General features: G+C 41.0%; 2 protein-coding genes across 4 annotated transcripts in view; one reads left to right on the forward strand and one right to left on the reverse strand.

Moving 5' to 3' along the window:
• The window catches only part of LOC145283558 (uncharacterized), an 83,633-nt gene extending 83,281 nt beyond the window's left edge, over positions 1 to 352 (reverse strand). For all 3 annotated transcript variants that reach the window (XM_080132445.1, XM_080132444.1, XM_080132443.1), the window contains exon 1: positions 90 to 352. In XM_080132445.1, coding sequence (XP_079988571.1) covers positions 90 to 218 — 129 coding nt within the window. In that variant the 5' untranslated portion in view covers positions 219 to 352. The remainder of the gene's footprint in view (positions 1 to 89) is intronic.
• Positions 353 to 1,830: 1,478 nt separating this feature from the next.
• LOC145283869 (uncharacterized) lies at positions 1,831 to 19,867 on the forward strand. Its single transcript, XM_080132977.1, has 2 exons — positions 1,831 to 4,165; positions 19,704 to 19,867. Exons 1-2 carry the CDS (start codon positions 1,831 to 1,833, stop codon positions 19,865 to 19,867), a joined length of 2,499 nt encoding a protein of 832 aa, XP_079989103.1.

The raw sequence follows: 19,867 nt of genomic DNA on the forward strand, positions 1-19,867 counted from the left end.
AAGACAAATCAAATTGTAGATCATTCTGTTTTATTAAACGATGCGTTTATCGCTTAGGTTTTATGTTTATCATTTCCTCTTTCTCTTACCTTCGTGTCTACATCACCCATTCCTTCCTTGCGGAACTGGTCAAATAGCCCTTGTGATTTTAATTTGTCCACAATTTCTTGTACAAGCTTGGGATCCCCCGGCGAGAATGTGGACATCATCGTACTCATTCTGGAACCACAAAAAGGTTGGGGAAATATACACACAAATGAAAAAAAAAAAAATAAAAAATTGACGATAACAATAGACCGCGTTAAGTCATTGAGATAGGGTGGCGGCCATTTTCTTTTCTTTTTTTTGTGTTGAATAATTATTTAGTTTCGTATTTTTTTTGTCTTAACTTTTTCAAAATTCTCAAATATCATTTTCTTTCTTTAAATATTTCGTTATTTTATAAAGTTATAATTTATATCACCTGTAATTAATAACGATTGAACGGGTCGAAAAAATAATACTAAAAACCCAACGTTATATTTTTAAATTAAAATCAACTTTACATTTAGTTTCGTATTTTTTGCATATTAACTTTTTTCTTTTTATATAATATAGTAATATTTTCTTACTGTTTCGTTATTTTCATAAACTTTCACAATTTTATATTAATAATAATTAATAAAATTGTTAGCATGTGTTGGAAGAATTTTAGAAATTGACTTTCAAAGTAACCTATCTCTGACCAGGACTTTATCCCTCTTGCTTTCAAATCTATCCTTATCATGTTTCCTTTGGCCTTCCATTGCCAACTAACCCTGTTACTGCAACTGTTCTACGTATACTATGCCAAGAATTCCCATCAATTCTTTCAATGGGACCATACTAACAAAGTCTCCTCTTCTGCACACGTCTTCCCATACTGTTCAGATTTAATCTTTCCCTGAAGTCACCAGATCCAAGTCTGTCTTTAAGACTCACATTAAACATTCATCGTATGATTTTTATATTATTTCTTTCCATGCAACACATTCTAAACTCTCATTGGGTCAGTTTCATTAGCATACATCATCATACTGTACACAAATACCTAGTAACACTCTGCTGGTTAGTAATGACAGAAGTTTCCTGAACTATTGGAATTATTACGGAGTCACTAGTGTGGTGCCCTGTGATTGGATAAAAAACAACCAATCACGGGCTGCCATTCTAGTTTCCTCCCCGACCCCTATTTGCGCGGCCCCTTCGAACTTTCGGCCTCTTTTGCGGTTGGGACCTGATTGCGAGTACATCCATTTCGCCAGCTCTCCGCCACCAGAAATACGGGACGCACGTGGAGTCCAAGCCGTAATAGCAGCATAGACCAAGGCCGCACCTTTTCTCTTTCATACCAACTAAGGACACAGGAAAGATTTAATTGATAAACGGACACATCACATCTGTGAGATAAGTTTCCCGCAAACCCAATTGTTTGCAATACCTTTATTTTCCCTTTTTTGTAAATACAGTTTTTTTATAACATTTAACTCTGTGTTTGTTTTTCCTTTCTTCTTGACGTCGTCACATTACTTTGTTACCTCAAACGTTTGGGAAATCCCAATAATTTGCAAACAATTGAAACTAGCCTTTTACGCTAGAGACTAAAAATAACACGTGGAATAATTTAACACGAAATAGATTTGTGTAAATTCAATTCAACCATGACGTCGCTTGAGGAAGGGAATACAAGCCTATGCTATTTTGGTGTTACTACTGGAACTGTAGAGGTTAATTTCGTCCGTCCCCCTTTTTTTCTTTCTTTCCTTCCGTTTCCTTCCTTTATTTTGCTTGTAGATATTTGCTCTCAGCAGTATGAATGATTTTAAACAGATAAAGGGCGTTAGAGCCTTGATTTTTAATAGAGATTCCTTTAAAAGGAAAATAACTTCGGCCGTTGATTTAATGTCAGCAGAAGTGTCGCTCAATAACATTTGTTTTAAAAGGCAAGAAATTCTTATTAACAAATGGTTGACGGAGGTCGACGTAATTAATAATAGAATAAGTGAAGCCTGTGAAAAGGCCGATATCAATTTAGAAGATAGCGGTATGTTGGAAGACGAAAAGTTACAAGCGGAGTTCGTTTACAACATATTCAAAAGGCTCACTGAACTGGAAGAAAATATTTCTCCTTCCAATAAAGAATCTGTCCTAGTACAAAATCCACAAATGCCACTCGCAGCCGCATGCGTTTCAGCCCCACGGTTGCAGTGTGCTAAATTTAGTGGCATAAGAGCTGGTAAATTTGAATTTAAAAATTTCCTAGCTCAATTTGAGAATTGTGTGGACGCCGTACATTCAAAAAAAGCCAAACTATCACTTTTAAAAAGTTTTTTGACAGGTTACGCATCTCAGTTAGTGTCTCACCTCTCGTTAGAAGATGAAAACTTTGAAGTGGCCATCAATTTATTGAAAAAGGAGTTTTTGGATATTCCTCTCATTATCGATGAAATTTTAAAACAACTGCTGGGTAATACTCCTAAATATGACCCAGAGTTTGCTAACATAAAAAGTTTTTTGTCAGAAATAAAGGCTGACCTAGCTGAACTAAAGACTTTGTATGGTCTGGATTTTTTTGAAGAAAACACTCCTGGCTACGAACTGATTAGCCATGTAATTTTTTCGAAATTACCCCCAACTCTTCAAAAAGAGATAATAAGAAAAGTTGATAGTAACTATCCAAAAATTAATCAGATCTTTGATAGTTATAATGAGGTCATAAAAACCTTGATAAAAACCAGTTTTAAAAAAACTCCAAATTCCCACCAAGACAATTTCAAATCTAGGGAAGGAAATTATAATAAAAATAATAATGTAAGGAAGGGTGTCCCAACGTTGGAAAACTTTGCTATAAAATCTAGCAAAGTTACTAAGCATTGCAGATTTTGCAGCGCCAATGGACACACTATGAACCATTGTCCAAAATATTTCTCCCTTGAGTCGAGACGTTCTAGGTGTAGAGAAATGGGCTTATGCCTCCTTTGTACAAGTGCCAATCATAGAACAGAAGACTGCTATGGCAAAGGAAATAAATTACCTCGGAGATGTGCACATTGTAAATCCCGAGGCCACGTTACCCCACTTTGTAATGAAACAGATAAGGGTGGAAACAGTCCAACTGCTTCCACGCACGTGTGTGCTAACACTAGCATGCAGGAACAACCCTACATTTTGCCGATAGTAGCAATTACTGTTTTTAAAGGAAAACGAAAATATAGATTTAACTGCCTCTTTGATACAGGCAGTCAAAGAACCTATTTCTCCAGGAATGTTATTGAAAGATTAGGGTGTTATAAATCTCTCCTCACTCCAGTTGAATACGAGGTAAAAACCTTTTTAGGGTCGCAAACAAAAAAATTGAACCAACTTGTAGTGGGGATAGAGGTAACTAAGGGTAGTTCCTTGTCTCTACCAGTTCTTATCGATGATGAATTCGATATGAACTTAAGATTTGATAATTTTAAGTCTGTAAAGAAAAATTTAATTAATTTAAATTATACCCTGGCCTTTTTGCACGAAAAAAATGACATTCGTGTACATGGCCTTTTAGGCATTGATGTGATTCAATTCATGAAGAACATCAAAATGATAGACTGCATGCAGGGCTCTGCATGGGAGTTTCCTGCAGGCATTTCCCCGTTTGGCAATTGCCAACATTTTTTGTATGATAAACAGTGTAATCCTAAGAAGATTAAGAATAAGGATCTCCACAATTATCATGCCATAGTCTCCAAATACTCTACGTGCTCAGACATTAGGGTAAATTTTGTAATGAACCCGATAAAGAGCTACCCTGATCCCCTTGCTGAAATATTTGATGAGAGTCAAGTAGAAAGAAATTTAGAGAAAATGTTTGATGTAGATTCCCTAGGTATATCATCGGAAGACGAGGCTACTTGTAATTATGACAAGAGTAAAATTATGGAATTTGAAAATTCCATTGAATTTAAAAATAATGCGTATCATGTAAAACTCCCCTGGCATGATGACAAAATCAAGTCTGTACCTTCCAATCACAGAATTGCACTTTCAGTGCTAAACGGAGTAGTTGATGCTGCAAATTCAAAATCTTCTAATGATGTACCAAATACTAATAGCTCATCTGTTCCAATGAAACAACGTCCTAAAAGGACTAAAAATTTAAAAAGTAGTAAAAACTCTCTTAATAACCCCTATATATACTATTAAATTCAGTTTATCTAAAACAATCTTCACATACCTTAGCTTATAGGTACTTATTGTAAAAAAGAAGAAAAAATAATAACTGTTAATGATATCCTACCTTATTATTGAAGGGATGAAATCTCTATAGTCCTATTGGTGCACCAAAATGAGAATTCTTTACATACAAAATAAATCACTACACTCACTTCTTTCAAACCTTTAAGCTCTTTGTGAATACAATCTTCACCTCTTCTATATTCTAGTATGTTTGCCTTAAAAAAAAAAATCAATTTTCCTGTGAACCTTATTATTGGCTATGTTTGCCTTTAAAAAAAAAAAAAAAAAAAAATCAATTTTCCTGTGAACTTTATTATTGGCTATGTTTGCCTTAAAAAAAAAAAAATCAATTTTCCTGTGAACTTTATTATTGGCTATGTTTGCCTTCAAAAAAAAATCCTTTTCCTGTGAACTTTATTATTGGCTATGTTGCCTCAAAAAAAAAAAATCAATTTTCCTGTGAACTTTATTATTGGCTATGTTTGCCTTAAAAAAAATCTATTTTTCCTGTGGACCTTATTATTGGCTATGTTTGCCTTAAAAAAAATCTTTTTCCTGTGAACTTTATTATTGGCTATGTTTGCCTTCAAGAAAGAAAAAAAATCAATTTTCCTGTGAACTTTATTATTGGCTATGTTTGCCTTAAAAAAATCTATTTTTCCTGTGGACTTTATTATTGGCTATGTTTGCCTTCAAGAAAAAAAAAATCTATTTTTCCTGTGGACCTTATTATTGGCTATGTTTGCCTTAAAAAAAAATCTTTTTCCTGTGAACTTTATTATTGGCTATGTTTGCCTTCAGGAAAAAAAAAATCAATTTTCCTGTGAACTTTATTATTGGCTATGTTTGCCTTAAAAAAATCTATTTTTCCTGTGAACCTTATTATTGGCTATGTTTGCCTTAAAAAAATCTTTTTCCTGTGAACTTTATTATTGGCTATGTTTGCCTTCAAGAAAAAAAAAATCAATTTTCCTGTGAACTTTATTATTGGCTATGTTTGCCTTCCAAAAAAATCTATTTTTCCTTTGGACTTTATTATTGGCTATGTTTGCCTTAAAAAAAAAAAAAAAAAATCAATTTTCCTGTGAACTTTACTATGCACTATATTTGCCTTCAAAGGGAGGCAAATCCAAGTTTCTGCGACCTTTCATTATGGGATAGTTTGCCTTACAATAAGCCTGCTATGAACCTCCAGCTTAAAAGCATAAGGACCTGTAACTGCAGAGAATTATGTTGCAATGATTTCATATTGCAATTTTGTTTTGGGGGAGAATATTGGAATTATTACGGAGTCACTAGTGTGGTGCCCTGTGATTGGATGAAAAACAACCAATCACGGGCTGCCATTCTAGTTTCTTCCCCGACCCCTATTTGCGCGGCCCCTTCGAACTTTCGGCCTCTTTTGCGGTTGGGACCTGATTGCGAGTACATCCATTTCGCCAGCTCTCCGCCACCAGAAATACGGGACGCACGTGGAGTCCAAGCCGTAATAGCAGCATAGACCAAGGCCGCACCTTTTCTCTTTCATACCAACTAAGGACACAGGAAAGATTTAATTGATAAACGGACACATCACATCTGTGAGATAAGTTTCCCGCAAACCCAATTGTTTGCAACACCTTTATTTTCCCTTTTTTGTAAATACAGTTTTTTTATAACATTTAACTCTGTGTTTGTTTTTCCTTTCTTCTTGACGTCGTCACATTACTTTGTTACCTCAAACGTTTGGGAAATCCCAATAGAACAGCTACTCTTAAACTTTGTAATCACACTAGCAGCAGTCATTTTTTTATTAAACACACATGTCAAAATGAAACCAATCAGTATAATGCTAGTTTCTTTCATCCACATAAAACTTTCACATGATAATTAACCTGCCTCCACTCACCCCAAGAAATTATCAAGTTAACAACAGAACAATATAGTTACAGTTTTCAACAAAAAAATTTATACACTTTACAAAATAGAATACTCTCAAAATTGCTATTCAAAAAGTTACGTCACTAGTCAGCTCCTAAAACAACCTCCTATGAAAACTGATAAACTCCAAGTATGAAACTAGACACACACACACACACACACACACACAGACACACACACACACACACACACACACACTAAAATGTACAGTCTTGACACTGTGCCATTCCTTTGCAAAATATGCTTGTCCTATTTAGGAGAGGTCAACTAATGTAAAAAAAAAAATAGACTCAGCATTGAACAACAACTGCTGCTTGATCAATGGCTGCCTGAAGGCAACCAACTTTTTTCTTTTTTTTTTTTTTTTACACAGTGATCACCACTTATCAAGGCCCGGAAGCCACTCAGGGATAAGGGTTATTGCAAGTACATCACGTTAGTGAGGAGATTTTATGAAGTGTTTAATTAGGGGGGCGGTTCATTAGGAATTTGTTAACATTAGACTTGAAGACATCCAAGTTGTAGTCCGGAGGGAAGCAGGCAGACGGAACAGAGTTCCACAGGCGTGCAGTTCTAAGAAAGAAGCTTTGCTCATGAAATCCGCGTTTTGATTTAGGCACAGATATAGAGTGGGGGAAATTTTTCACAGTGGATTCAGCTAGACGGGTGTTTTTCGTGAAAGTTTGGCGAGGGGGGACCAGGGATTGGAGTTCAGACGAGCACCTGCCATGAAAATAACGATAAAACAAGGATAGGCTCGCAGCGTCTCTTCTGTGGGAGAGGGGTTGCAGGGTAGAGAAAAGGGCATCCCCCACTAAACCACGAAGTCTATTTTGTACTCTGTCAAGGCATGATAGGCTGTTTTTGGCAGCTCCTGCCCAGATATGGCAACAGTATTCCATCCTTGGCCGTACTTGGCTTTTATATAGATAGAGAATTGCATCAGTAGTGAGATATCTTCTGGAGCGGTAGAAGGATCCCACCATCTTTCCTGCGACCTTGGCAACAGACTTGATGTACGTGTTCCATTTCAGATCAGGAGTAAAGGTCAAACTTTAACAACCTGAACTTCTCCACTTGCATTGCCCTTCAAATGTGAGACAAGAAGTTGCTAGCTAAGTAGAGATCATAAAAACTATAAGTGATGAGCACCATCTCATTTGTAGACATGATCCAGTGGTCCAATGACTGAAGTCCAATGGAAGCTACTCTTAAACTTAAAACTTAAAAAGAAAAAAGCATTAACTTGCCACCATAGCCACCCCCACCATACCCTTTCAGTACCAGCAGCAAACTGTAATCAGAGTTTCTTTTTCTGTCTGTTTCGATTTACTCAAAACCGCACACACCTCGTCTTCTCATGTATCGTTCTCTTCTTCCTCTTCTACTTCTTGCTCTTTTTCTTCTTTTTTCTTCTCAGTCGTCAGAAGCGTCGTCTTTTCTTGACTACGTTTTTCCTTCTCCCTTCTTGCTCACAGTGACCCGTTTTTATGCTAAGCTGAACTCTCGTGTGTGCGAGAGAACACGAGATTTTGCGTGATTACTTGGCAATATTAACCGGCCGCCGCCATCTTACCATTTTTCTTTGGACGTGCCCGCTTTGCAGAATGCACACCTCGAGCGTTTGTCAGGTAAGCCCGTCTGTTCGCAATTTATTACACACTCCCCCCTGATCTCATTATCACAGAAAGAGCAGGGAGGCGGTGGCCTTTTTCTTCGAGTGCTTCTTCGGAGAGGGGGATTCGGGGCTTCATCATCGTCTGCGCTGTCTTCCGTGACACGAAGGTCGGTGAACCTAAGCTGAGCATCGCAGTATCACTGTCCGGGTCTTCATCATCAGCAGGGGGGGTCAGTACTTTGAAGGCTACCACTCTCAGTGTCGCTGTGCGTTGAAGCCGTCATGAACCAGAATGATGGGTCGCTGGTCACGGATTCAATTTCACTATCTTCGTCAAGCGGCAGCTGCGTTTGGAATACTGATCTTAAGTCTTTAATATGACGAGGTACTCCATCAACTCGCACCGCCTGCGGGCTGATCACTTCAGTGACATGACCGGTTCCGTAGCGAGTCGTGCACTGGCCTCGGGGTTTTTTAACCCAGACGACATCTCCTTCTTTTATGTTCTTTTGTGGTGGCTCCGGTTCGGGTAGTGAGCTGCTCTCCAAACCTCTCACCCTGACACGGTATGTATGTAGCGCGTTGGTTGGCGCGGTGGAGGGTGTAACATCGTCCTTAGGGATGACGTTGTACCAATAGACTGCTTCAGGTACCGTACACCCCTTCCGCGCTGCGATTGTCTTAACCGTTCTGTGATTGCGCTCAATAATCCCGTTTCCACTGGGAACATGGGCACACCGAAAACGCAGATGGACACCCCAGCCATCTGCAAACTGTTTAAACGGCTTACTAACAAAAGCGGGGCCATTGTCGGTGAGTATCTCAGAAGGAGGGCCACACTCGAGGAACACACCTTCCAACTCATGGATAATGGCAGCCGCGTCCTGCCGGCGAAGGGGCCGCCACAATGAAAACCTAGATGGTCCACAGTCGATAAGCGTCAAAAAATGCCTCCCATTGTAGTGCGTTATGTCCATCGCAATCCTATCCCAATTACGCTTCACACTGAGTATTCCCTTCTTCCACCGGACAGGTGCTGGGTCGATCGATCGGCAGATGTTGCAGCTTCCCACAACAGATTTCACAGCCCTCCGAGACACAGAAGGGTCAACCAATCTGGCGAAGTAAAGCGTTCGGTTTACACCGGGGTGCCCGCTTTGGCAATGGACATCATTAATATGCTCCGGGCTGAGTCTATGTCCCACTGCAGCGCAATTTACAGGTGCTGACTCGTTCACTTCTTTTGGCAGGTCTAGCCAACGGCGTGGCACTCTGGTCAGACGATCCGCCTGATTCAAACAGGACTGCACCAGTGTCACATCTATGACCAAGTCGTATTCCTTAGTGGTTTCGGTTAGGGTAGCAAGCCGCCTCCGGATCAACATTTCGGCCGACGCCTTCGTTGTCAGATGTGCTTTTCCGTTCAAGGCATTGGTCATCCACCGATGCACACACGTGGAATCCGTGATGATGTGAAGGATTCTAGCCTGCCACTGAAGCGCTAGATTGACTCCTTTCAGTGTAGCATCGAGTTCAGCTAGGTTTATATGCTTGGCGTCATTCTCCGGCCGAAGCCAGCAGGCATCTTCTATTATCCTTCCGTCGACCGCCAGAGCAACGCCAAGGGCAAGTGAGCTGGCGTCTACCCAAACTGTAAATTCACTCCCATCGACGCACCAGCTCCCCCGTACAGGGTCATCATTGGTCACTCTGGCCACAACTTCCACCAGCATGCTTCGCAGGGCAGGATCATGCACCTCATCGTCCCATCCAGTTGACATAGAAGTTGCCCATCGCTTTATGGCCGCTACAGCCACTCGGAGCCACCCACACACAGGGAAGTGACCCACCAATTTTCCGCAAATGGAAAACGTGCTCCGACGTGTGATGGTAGATGGGATTTCCGGGATTTCACCACTCCTTCCCCATTGAAGGCCATCTGCACTTCCGCTCACCTGCAGTCCGAGCACTTTCGCCCCGTCCTGTAGCCGCTCCAGCTCCTTGCACGACAATCCGAAGTGCTCGAAGTGTTCTTTGACCGCCTGGGCAGACAGGAGGCTCTCATTGACAAAAATGTTGTCTATATACGAAGATATCGCTTGTTGCACCACTTCATCTTGACGCCGGATCGCCTGCATGATTGCTGTCATGATGTTAGGGGCTACATTCAGGCCGAATCCTAGCCTGGTCAAGCAATAGCGAGTTCCTTTGATCACCACCGTCTGGAACGGCCACAGCGATTTCTCAACACGTATTTGCAAGTACGCTCTTCACAAGTCCAGTATGGCTGCTTCCGCACCCTGCCGCCGCCACTCCCGTAGTTTATGAGCACAGACATCAGCCCCCGCAGTGTGTGGGTCAACGTATTCATTAAGTTCCCGGTAATCAAGAACAGGTCGAACTTTCTGCTTGTTCTCTTGTCTGACAGCCATCAGGGGAATTAGCCCCCGCGGGGGCCCGAGCTCATCCTCTGGGTATGGAACTAACCAGCCATTATCCAGCCACACTTGAAGTTCTGCCTCGTACTGCGCCCTAAGCCACACAGGAGGAGGATACTCTGTAAGTCGATTCCACAATGACACTGGTGGCTGGTCGCCTGCCCATTTCCAGGACGCTGTCCAAGTGTTTGTGCCCTTATCGTATTCTGCATGGAAGTCGGGCTCATCGAGAGTGATTGCTGCACACATTTGTTTGTTTGGTCGAGAGAAGCTCACATCACTGGCGCCGTTCACAGTAATTCCGCCTAGCTGTGTGATAGCGTCCATTCCAAGGAGAAGGTCATATCCGAGCAGCTCCCCATCGACCACTAACACCGTCACAGCAACCGGAGAGCCATTGCCAATGCTGATATGAACAACGCTGACCCCACAATACACCAATGAGCCTTGGCCAACAGTAATTACAGGGATCCTTCGTTTCTTCCATGTGGCGCAATATTCCTTTCGAAGAAGGGTTTGGGTACAGCCGGTGTCAACCAGCGCTGAACGTTCACATCCATCAACTTGAACTGTTACTGCAGACAGCGCTTTGTTCAATGCCGCGTTGGGGAGGGTGCTAGCGCTGCGGCGTCCTCCCCTTGCCCGTTTCCCGGACAATTCCGCGCTATGTGGCCTGGCTTATTGCATTGGTGACACCGTATTACTTGTCGTGCTCCATAATTAGGGGTGCGCCTTGTACCGCTTTTGCAGTCTCTGGAAAAGTGGTTGGGGCCACCACAGGTATAGCATCGTAGACCCTTCGTTGGCGAGTCCAGAGTGTCAACAGCTGCGGAGACTAGTTCTCGATCGTCTTTCAAGATGTTTCATGCTCTCGCCAATAACTCCTCCAATCCAATCTCAGTGAGTCTTGACGATGCTCGCAGCAGTCGACTTGCCTCATCCGGAAGTCCCGACAAAAAGGCGCATGCCAATATGCGATCACTTGCACAGCCGAAGGGAGTGGCAAGCTTTTTCAAGTCGGCCATGTAGACATCCACTGTCTCCCCCGGCCCAAGTCGGCGTTCGGAAAACTGCCTCCAGGCGACAAAAGGGTCTGTACCAAATGCCCCGTATAGCGCTTGTGTAATCTGCTCCATGGTCGGATCCTCCCCTAGCTGCTGGTACACGGCATAAGCCCCTTTAGTGAGTCTCAATGGGATAACCATAGCTGGGTCTTTAATCTTGCACAACCGGCAAACGCGCTCAGCCTTTTCCAGCCATTCGACCACCGAGGGACCAGTGGGGGAGCCATCAAATTCCGGAATTAATCTGATGTCAAATTTCTCCATACCAAAGCCGGAATAGCTTGTAATCAGAGTTTCTTTTTCTGTCTGTTTCGATTTACTCAAAACTGCACACACCTCGTCTTCTCATGTATCGTTCTCTTCTTCCTCTTCTACTTCTTGCTCTTTTTCTTCTTTTTTCTTCTCAGTCGTCAGAAGCGTCGTCTTTTCTTGACCACGTTTTTCCTTCTCCCTTCTTGCTCACAGTGACCCGTTTTTATGCTAAGCTGAACTCTCGTGTGTGCGAGAGAACACGAGATTTTGCGTGATTACTTGGCAATATTAACCGGCCGCCGCCATCTTGCCATTTTTCTTTGGACGTGCCCGCTTTGCAGAATGCACACCTCGAGCGTTTGTCAGGTAAGCCCGTCTGTTCGCAATTTATTACACACAAACCTGCTAGCTTCCTTCTTTTCGAGATGACCTCAGAAGACAGGGTCGGTGTCTTCAGAGCTACGTTAAACAATTCTTACCCATAACTGTTAATAATGCCTACACTTGTGCACTATATATATATATATATATATATATATATATATATATATATATATATATATATAATTTGCTTGCTTATTTTTATTTTATATTTTATTTTATTTGAATTTATTTTTTCTTATTGCATTTTTGACTTAAAACTAGAAACAACTTAACTCTACTTATCCTGTTCTGCTAATTTTCTTATTTTTATATCTTTTTTGTCAATTATGCCTGGTACTACCCAAAACCAGTCCTTAAATAAGATTCTCCAATCCAAAAAACATAAGCCGACTTCACAATTCCCATTAATGGAACCTAATTATAAGGTGATGCCAGAAGTTTCTACCTCGCGGTAAAAAAAAAAAAAAGGTAAGAGGGACTTATTAATAAGTCCCTCTTACCTTTTTCTTCTTTTTTTTTAATGGAGAGTAGATAATACAGTGGATGTGTTATCGGCAGCTCCAGTAACTCTCGGTTCTCCTTTTTTGTCCACCAGTCCTCATTTCCAATGAGTGATGTTTCTGACAAAGGGTGAAGAAAAAGCTGCTTCCCAGGTCGGTAATTGGTGAACAGTAGTCTGAGATGCCGGAAATTTTTTGTTTCTATGTCTATCCTTGCGGCCATGTCACTAGTAAGGGTGCTGGAGGTAAACGTTTTCATCTGGGCTGACGTTATATAGTCAGATACTCGAACCTTGGATTAACCACTAAGGAGACTGTCCTATCAGCAGGTGCAAAGTACTGGGGCTGCTCCATTGTCATTTGGACCATGCAGTAGTCTCTGGTGGGGCCTCTCAATGCCATACTAGTGGGTAATTGTTACGGCTTTACCTTATCATGTGCTACAAAATAAAAATAAAAAATCTTCCTGTCTTTTCTCTCTTACTTTCCCTCTCTGTACTGCTCTAACCAAGTATGCTGACCTGTTCCACAAATCCCAAAATCTTCAACATGAAATATCTCAAAAAAAAAAAAAACACAAATAAACCTAAAACCCCATCCTCCAACATAGACCCCTACTACCATGTCTCCTTCTCCAACATCAGGGGTCTACGTTCCAACGTTCCAGAGGTTAAACCCAATTACAAGAGACAAAACCAGACATATTTTTTCAAAGCGAAACTGGAATAGGGCCGACCACCTCCCTAGATGAGTTCTTAATTAATGGATACTCTAACTTAACATCTAAATCTGACCCCCAAGATCGCCATGGGCATGGAATATGTGCCTACATTAATGATCGCTTCCCGTGTGGCAGGGATATCTCCAGAGAAGACCCTAACTTACCTTATATGTGCTTCTGGGTTGCATCTGCTTACACCACCGCATTTATATTTGCCCTCTATCGCCCCCACAACAGTGGAGTTGCTATCTTTAAGAGTATATCGGAGAAAATTGACCACATCCTGTCTGCTAATCCCGCTGCTAACATTCACATTTGTGGTGACTTCAACGTCCACAATGTTTAAAGGCTGACCCACTCAAATAAGACTGATGATGAGGGGAGGTTCTGTCATGATTTTGCCATTGCCTATGATCTCACTCAGATTGTTCGCGAGCCCACCCATGTGCCCGATACTACAGGTAAGTACGCAAGCCTTCTAGACCTTTTTCTCACCACTTCCCCGGAGCTATGCTCATGTGCCATTCTATCTCCTCTGGGATCCTCCGACCACTCCGTTGTATCAGTTAAGATAAAAATGAAATATAATAAGTCTACAGATGTACCTCTCCACCGTACTGTATACCGATACTCTATGGCTGACTGGGATAGCTTCCGTACATTCATATTTGATCTACCTCTCCATTCCATGTTTAAAAAGAATGTGTCCTCTATAGTATCAGACCTGACCGAATGGTTACTTGTTGGCATAGACTAATTCATACCATTCAAAAATTCCAACAAAAACCTAACAGCCAGCTATGGTTCTCCCCTGAATGTGCTGCTGCCATCGCACATAGAAATCACTTTTTCCATAGCTACCAATGTAATAGATGCACTGAGACTAAAGCTGCTTTCAGGAACGCCAGCAACAACTGTAAAAGAGTAACAAAAACTGCAAGAGAGCTATATGCTCAATCCATTAAATCCAAAGTAGCTGAGTAGCGGCTTGGTTCCCACCAGTTTTGGCAAATAGCAAATAGGATCCTGAACAGAAGCGTGCGTTCTATCCCAACAATTATCAATGGTCCAGAGGTCATCTTGTCATCATCCGACAAGGCCAACTATTTGCCAAGAACTTTGCAGCTAATTCTACCCTATGCAACGAAGGCCATCAACTCCCTGTATTTCCTCCTACAACATACAACACGCTAGGTAACATACAAATATCTGTGCGTGAGGTCGCCAAGCTAATCAAGAACCTTGATTCCAGTAAAGCAACTGGCCCTGACGGCATTCCAATTATAGTATTAAAAAAGCTACAACCAGAACTTGCCCCTATACTTACCAAACTGTTTAAGCGTTGCCTTAAGGAGAAGTGCTTTCCAACACCCTGGAAAACCTCATCAGTATGCCCTGTTTTTAAGAATTCAGGTGATAAGTCATCTCCCTCTCAATACAGACCAATAAGTCTTCTGAATGTCATGAGTAAGTTGCTGGAATCCATATTAAATAGAGAAGTAGTCAACCACCTCAGCAGAAATAACCTTCTAAGTGACACGCAATATGGCTTCCATTCTGCTAGATCTACAGCTGATGTGCTAACAGTTATATCATATAGAATTAGCAAATCTCTCGACAAAGGCTTCATTTTTAGGGCAATTGCTCTTGACATATAAAAGGCCTTCGATAAGGTATGGAATAAGGGCCTACTTCACAAGATTTCCAGCTACGGTATCACTGGAAATGTTTTCTCCATCATTAAATAATTTCTCTCTGATAGGCTCATAAGAGTAGTGGTTGATGGGCAGAAATCAGAAGCCCACAGTATTAATGCTGGAGTCCCTCAGGGGTCCATCCTGGGCTCAACTCTCTTCTTGATCTACATCAATGATCTCCCAAAACACATACTAAAATCATTTGTTCACATCTATGCTGATGACACGACTATCTATGGCAACACATCAAAGGCCGTAAATAGCAACGTTCTCTCTGATTCTCTCTCCTCAGATCTTGAGCGTGTGGTTCAGTGGGGGAAGAGATGGCTGGTTACCTTTAATGCATCTAAGACCAAGCTCCTATCATTACATCATAAACGCTCTGAACCCCATCTTTCATCGATTGAAATAAATGGCTCTCGTCTAGGGGAGGCCCTATGTTTTGATAAGCTTCTGAGTTTGTCCTTTACTCCTGATCTGAAATGGAACACATACATCAAGTCTGTGGCCAAAGTCGCTGGGAAAATGGTGGGATCCTTCTACCACTCCAGGAGATATCTCACTAATGATGCAATTCTCTATCTGTATAAAAGCCAAGTATGTCCAAGGATGGAGTACTGCTGCCACATCTGGGAAGGAGCTGCTAAAAACAGTCTATCCTACCTTGACAGAGTACAAAATAGACTTCGTGGCTTGGTGGGGGATGCCCTTTTCTCTTCCCTGCAACCTCTCTCCTACAGAAGAGACGTTGCGAGCCTGTCTCTGTTTTATCGTTATTTCCATGGCAAGTGCTCGTCTGAGCTCCATTCTCTGGTCCCCTCCCCACCAATCTTTCATGAAAAACATCCGACATCCTGAAACCACTGTCAATAATTTTCCCCACTCTTTATCCGTGCCTAAATCAAAATGTAGATTCCATGAACAAAGCTTCTTTCTTAGAACTGCACGGCTGTGGAACTCTCTGCCGTTTGCCTGTTCCCCCCCCCCACCCCCACCCAGAATTCAACTTGGATGTTTTCAAGTCCAAGACAAACAAATTCCTGATGAACCGCCCCTTTAAATAATGACACTTTATCAAATCCCCAATACTAACTATTACTACAATACTATCCCATTGATTACTGTACACACAATAACACTTATCCCCGAGTGGCTCCTGGGTCTTGATAAGGGGTGACCCCCATGTAAAAAAAAAAAAAAAAAAAAGAAACGCTTCCTTAGTTATGTTGAACCTCAAATAAAATCTCAAGAAGCGACAAGACTACAGTTGTGGACCAGATGGCTAGAGATTGGCTCCCCTCCTTCTGACATTGAAATCTCCCTTTCTCTCTGAGTTCATTAGCACCCTGGTTCCAATGGAAAACACTCAACCACTTGAGACCATGAATGGGGCGATCAAAATGTGCTATGATCAGATGGGGTTACAAAACTTACCTAACCATGAACGAATGTGAAAGTAGCAACATTGCCTTGTCTGCCCTCTACTGCCCAACTGGTCCAGCTTGCAGAATACATCAATAATACAAAGGACTGCATAAAAAAAAGTGGAAAACTGGTTTATAATTACCTGATTCAAAGACATAAACCAACTAAGGTGAGTAGTTTCTAGTAACTCAATTCCAAGACATGTACTAAAGGAGAGGTGACTAATTGGTAAAGGTCGATTTTTGCTCTTTTATAATAAAAATAAATAAAAATGCAACACTCAAGAATGACCATAACAAATAGCAATCAACTCGGACACAATGTTTATATATATAAAAAATAATGATTTTTATTTACTAGATAGTACATTTTAGAGGTGCAAAATAGCAATTTCATTATTTTTCTTACTTGGGGTTTTTATGAGAAGAAAGTTCAGAAATATTAAGGCCATGCATGAAAATGGTTCCGAATGAGGGAAAAAGGTTATGTCTATGAATTTATTTTTATTCATAGGCATTGTGCCGAAATCCTTTGGTGACTGTGGCATTATTATTTTAGGAATATTTTATGCAGCGAATCACGTATGGATATTAATTCAGAAAGAGGGGAGAAAAACTTCAAGAATAAAGGAATTACTTGTCTTTTTACTTGTGTGGTAGCTTCCAGTGTCAAGGTGCAGTAAGACACCCAGCTGGGCAGAATTTTTTTTTTTTTTACATAGAGGTCACCACTTATCAAGGATAAGGGTTATTGCGTGTACAGTAATCAATGAGATAGTATTGTAGTAATCATTAGTATTGGAGATTTGATAGAGTGTCTTACTTAAGAGGGCGGTTTGTCAGGAATTTGTTTATGTTGGACTTGAAGACATACAAGTTGTAGTCAGATGGGAAACAGGGAAACGGAAGAGAGTTCCACAATCGTGCACGTCTGAGAAAAAAGCTCTGCTCATGGAATCTACGTTTGGATTTAGGCACAGATTTTTTTGTGGGGAAAATTATTGACAGTAGTTTCAGCCAGACGGGTGTTTCTCATGAAAGATTGACAAGGAAGGACGAGAGATTGAAGCTCAGACGAGCACTTGCCATGAAAATAACGATAAAACAAAAACAGGCTCGCAACGTCTCTTCTGTGGGAGAGAGGTTGCAGGGAAGAGAAAAGGGCATCCCCACTAAGCTACAAAGTCTATTTTGTACTCTGTCAGGCAGGATATGCTGTTTTTAGCAGTTCCTGTCCAGATGTGGCAGCAGTACTCCATCCTTGGACGTACTTGGCTTTTATACAGATAGAGAATTGCATCAGTAGTGGTAGAAGGATCCCACTATTTTCCCAGTGTCCTTGGCCACAGACCTGATGTACGTGTTCCATTTCAGATCAGGAGTAAAGGTCAAACCCAGAAGCTTATCAAAACATGGAGCCTCCCCAAGACGAGAGCCATCCATTTTAATTGATGCCAGATGGGGATCAGAGCGTTGATGATATAAAGATAGAAGCTTGGTTTTGGATGCATTAAAAGTTACTAGCCACCTCTTCTCCCACTGTACCATGCGCTCAAGATCAGAAGAGAGAGAATTAGAGAGAACTTTGTCATTTACGGCCTTTGATGTGTTGCCATAGATAGTCGTATCATCAGCATAGATGTCAATGAATGATTTAAGTATGTGTTTTGGGAGATCATTGGTGTAGATCAGGAAGAGAGTTGGGCCCAGGATGGACCCCTGAGGGACTCCAGCATTAATACTGTGGGCTTCTGATTTCTGCCCATCAACCACTACTCTTATGAGCCTATCAGAGAGAAATGATTTAATGATGGAGAAAACATTTCCAGTGATACCGTAGCTGGAAATCTTGTGAAGTAGGCCCTTATGCCATACCGTATTGAAGGCCTTTTATATGTCAAGAACAATTGCCCTGGAAATTAAGCCTTTGTCCAGACATTCACTAATCCTATAAGATATAACCGTTAGCACAACTGCTGTAGATCTTGTGGAGCGGAAAGCATATTGCATGTCACTAAGAAGGTTGTTTCTTCTGTGGTGGTTGACTATTTCTTTATTTAATATGGATTCCAACAACTTACTCATGACACATAGGAGATTTAATTTAATTCCATCATGTACGTTTTTTCACGGTAATAAATTTTATATCATTACGATGGAGTCTGTACTGGTGCCAATTTACTGAAGAACTAGTTTAATTTTTTTTTACAACGTAGTCACCACTTATCAAGGACCAGAAGCCACTTGAGGATAAGGGTTATTGCGTGTACAGTAATCAATGGGATAATATCGTAGTAATTGTTAGTATTGGAGATTTGATAAAGTGTCTTACTTAAGGGGGCGGTTCATCAGGAATTTGTTTGTCTTGGACACACATGGACACACATTTGGCGCACATGGATTTTATAGTCCTGATTTTCGGCCTCTAGCCTTGTCACTGTCTACATATGTGGAAAGACGAAAAATAGTCCCCATAGATATACAATGTCATCCTGACGAATGCTATGAATGTTTAACATGCTTAATGTAAACTCTCCCCCAACATAAAAAAAACAAGACTCAAGAGTCAACTATTTTGGTCTCAAGCAATATACTTTATCTTGTCTTATTTTCCCTAATAAAAATATAACAAAACATGGTGTCAGAACAAGGGATTTATGAACAAACAAAATACAGGGAAAGTGTCAAACTAAGTATTGAGCCCAAAAGTCATATAAAAAAAGTAAATAATAAAATTCCATAAAAACCAGCCACAAGAGCCTACCAGAAACCTTGCCTTTCAACCAACCTGAGTTATGGAAAAGATGAATCCGATGGTTTACTGGACAGTGTCTATACTTGATGAAAAACCAACCCCTTATTAGGTGGACACTTTGGTATATTGCATGGGCAATAAAGCTGAAGACATTTTCGCCACATTTAAGCTTTCACTGGAGGAAGCCCAAAACTTTAATATCATGGTATCAAAGTTCAATGATCACTTCAAAGGCAACAGAAATATAGTTTATTCAATCAGAAACGTCAAGAGAAAGGTGAGTTCATTGATTCTTTGTAAAAAAGTTTTTGACTTGTAATGGGGGTATGAGACGAATGGATTCGCCAATCATTTTTATAACCAACGGCTGTGCTAAACAACCAATCAAAACATCGCAAAATTATTATAAAAATCGTCGAATTTTGGATTCAGTCAGTTCGCCATTTGCTACATCACGGACCGCATTTAATTCTTCTCTGCCATCTTGGTTACTGATCTAAACTACGCCGCTATCTTGGTTACTGATCTGAACTACGCCGCCATCTTTGTTCAACATAATATCTCAGAACTTAAGAGGTTAACTACGCGACAGACCACATTTGATTCTTGGTCGTCATCTTGGTTACTGATCTGAACTAAGCCGCCATCTTTGTTTAACACAAATGTCTCAAAACTTAACATTCTTTTATCACAGATCTCCACACAATGGTTAAAAACTGCAATTTTAGGGACTTGCACAAGGAATTAATTTGTCACAGCATTGTAGTTGGATGCACGGATCCTAAGCTGTTACTGAGTCTGCAAATGATTCCAAACCTCATCTTGGACAAGGGCCATCACACATGCACAGCAGAGTGA

This window comes from Euprymna scolopes, chromosome 8, assembly GCF_053919585.1.
Source record: "Euprymna scolopes isolate OS-2025 chromosome 8, ASM5391958v1, whole genome shotgun sequence".
Classification (NCBI taxonomy): Eukaryota; Metazoa; Mollusca; class Cephalopoda; order Sepiida; family Sepiolidae; genus Euprymna; species Euprymna scolopes.

Excerpts from the sequence above, each read along its gene's own strand:
- LOC145283869 (XM_080132977.1), top strand. The coding sequence starts at position 1,831 with ATGAATGATTTTAAACAGATAAAGGGCGTTAGAGCCTTGATTTTTAAT. Across the intron at positions 4,166-19,703 it reads GACTAAAAATTTAAAAAGTA|ATCTCCACACAATGGTTAAA; the intron begins GTAAAAACTCTC and ends CTTTTATCACAG.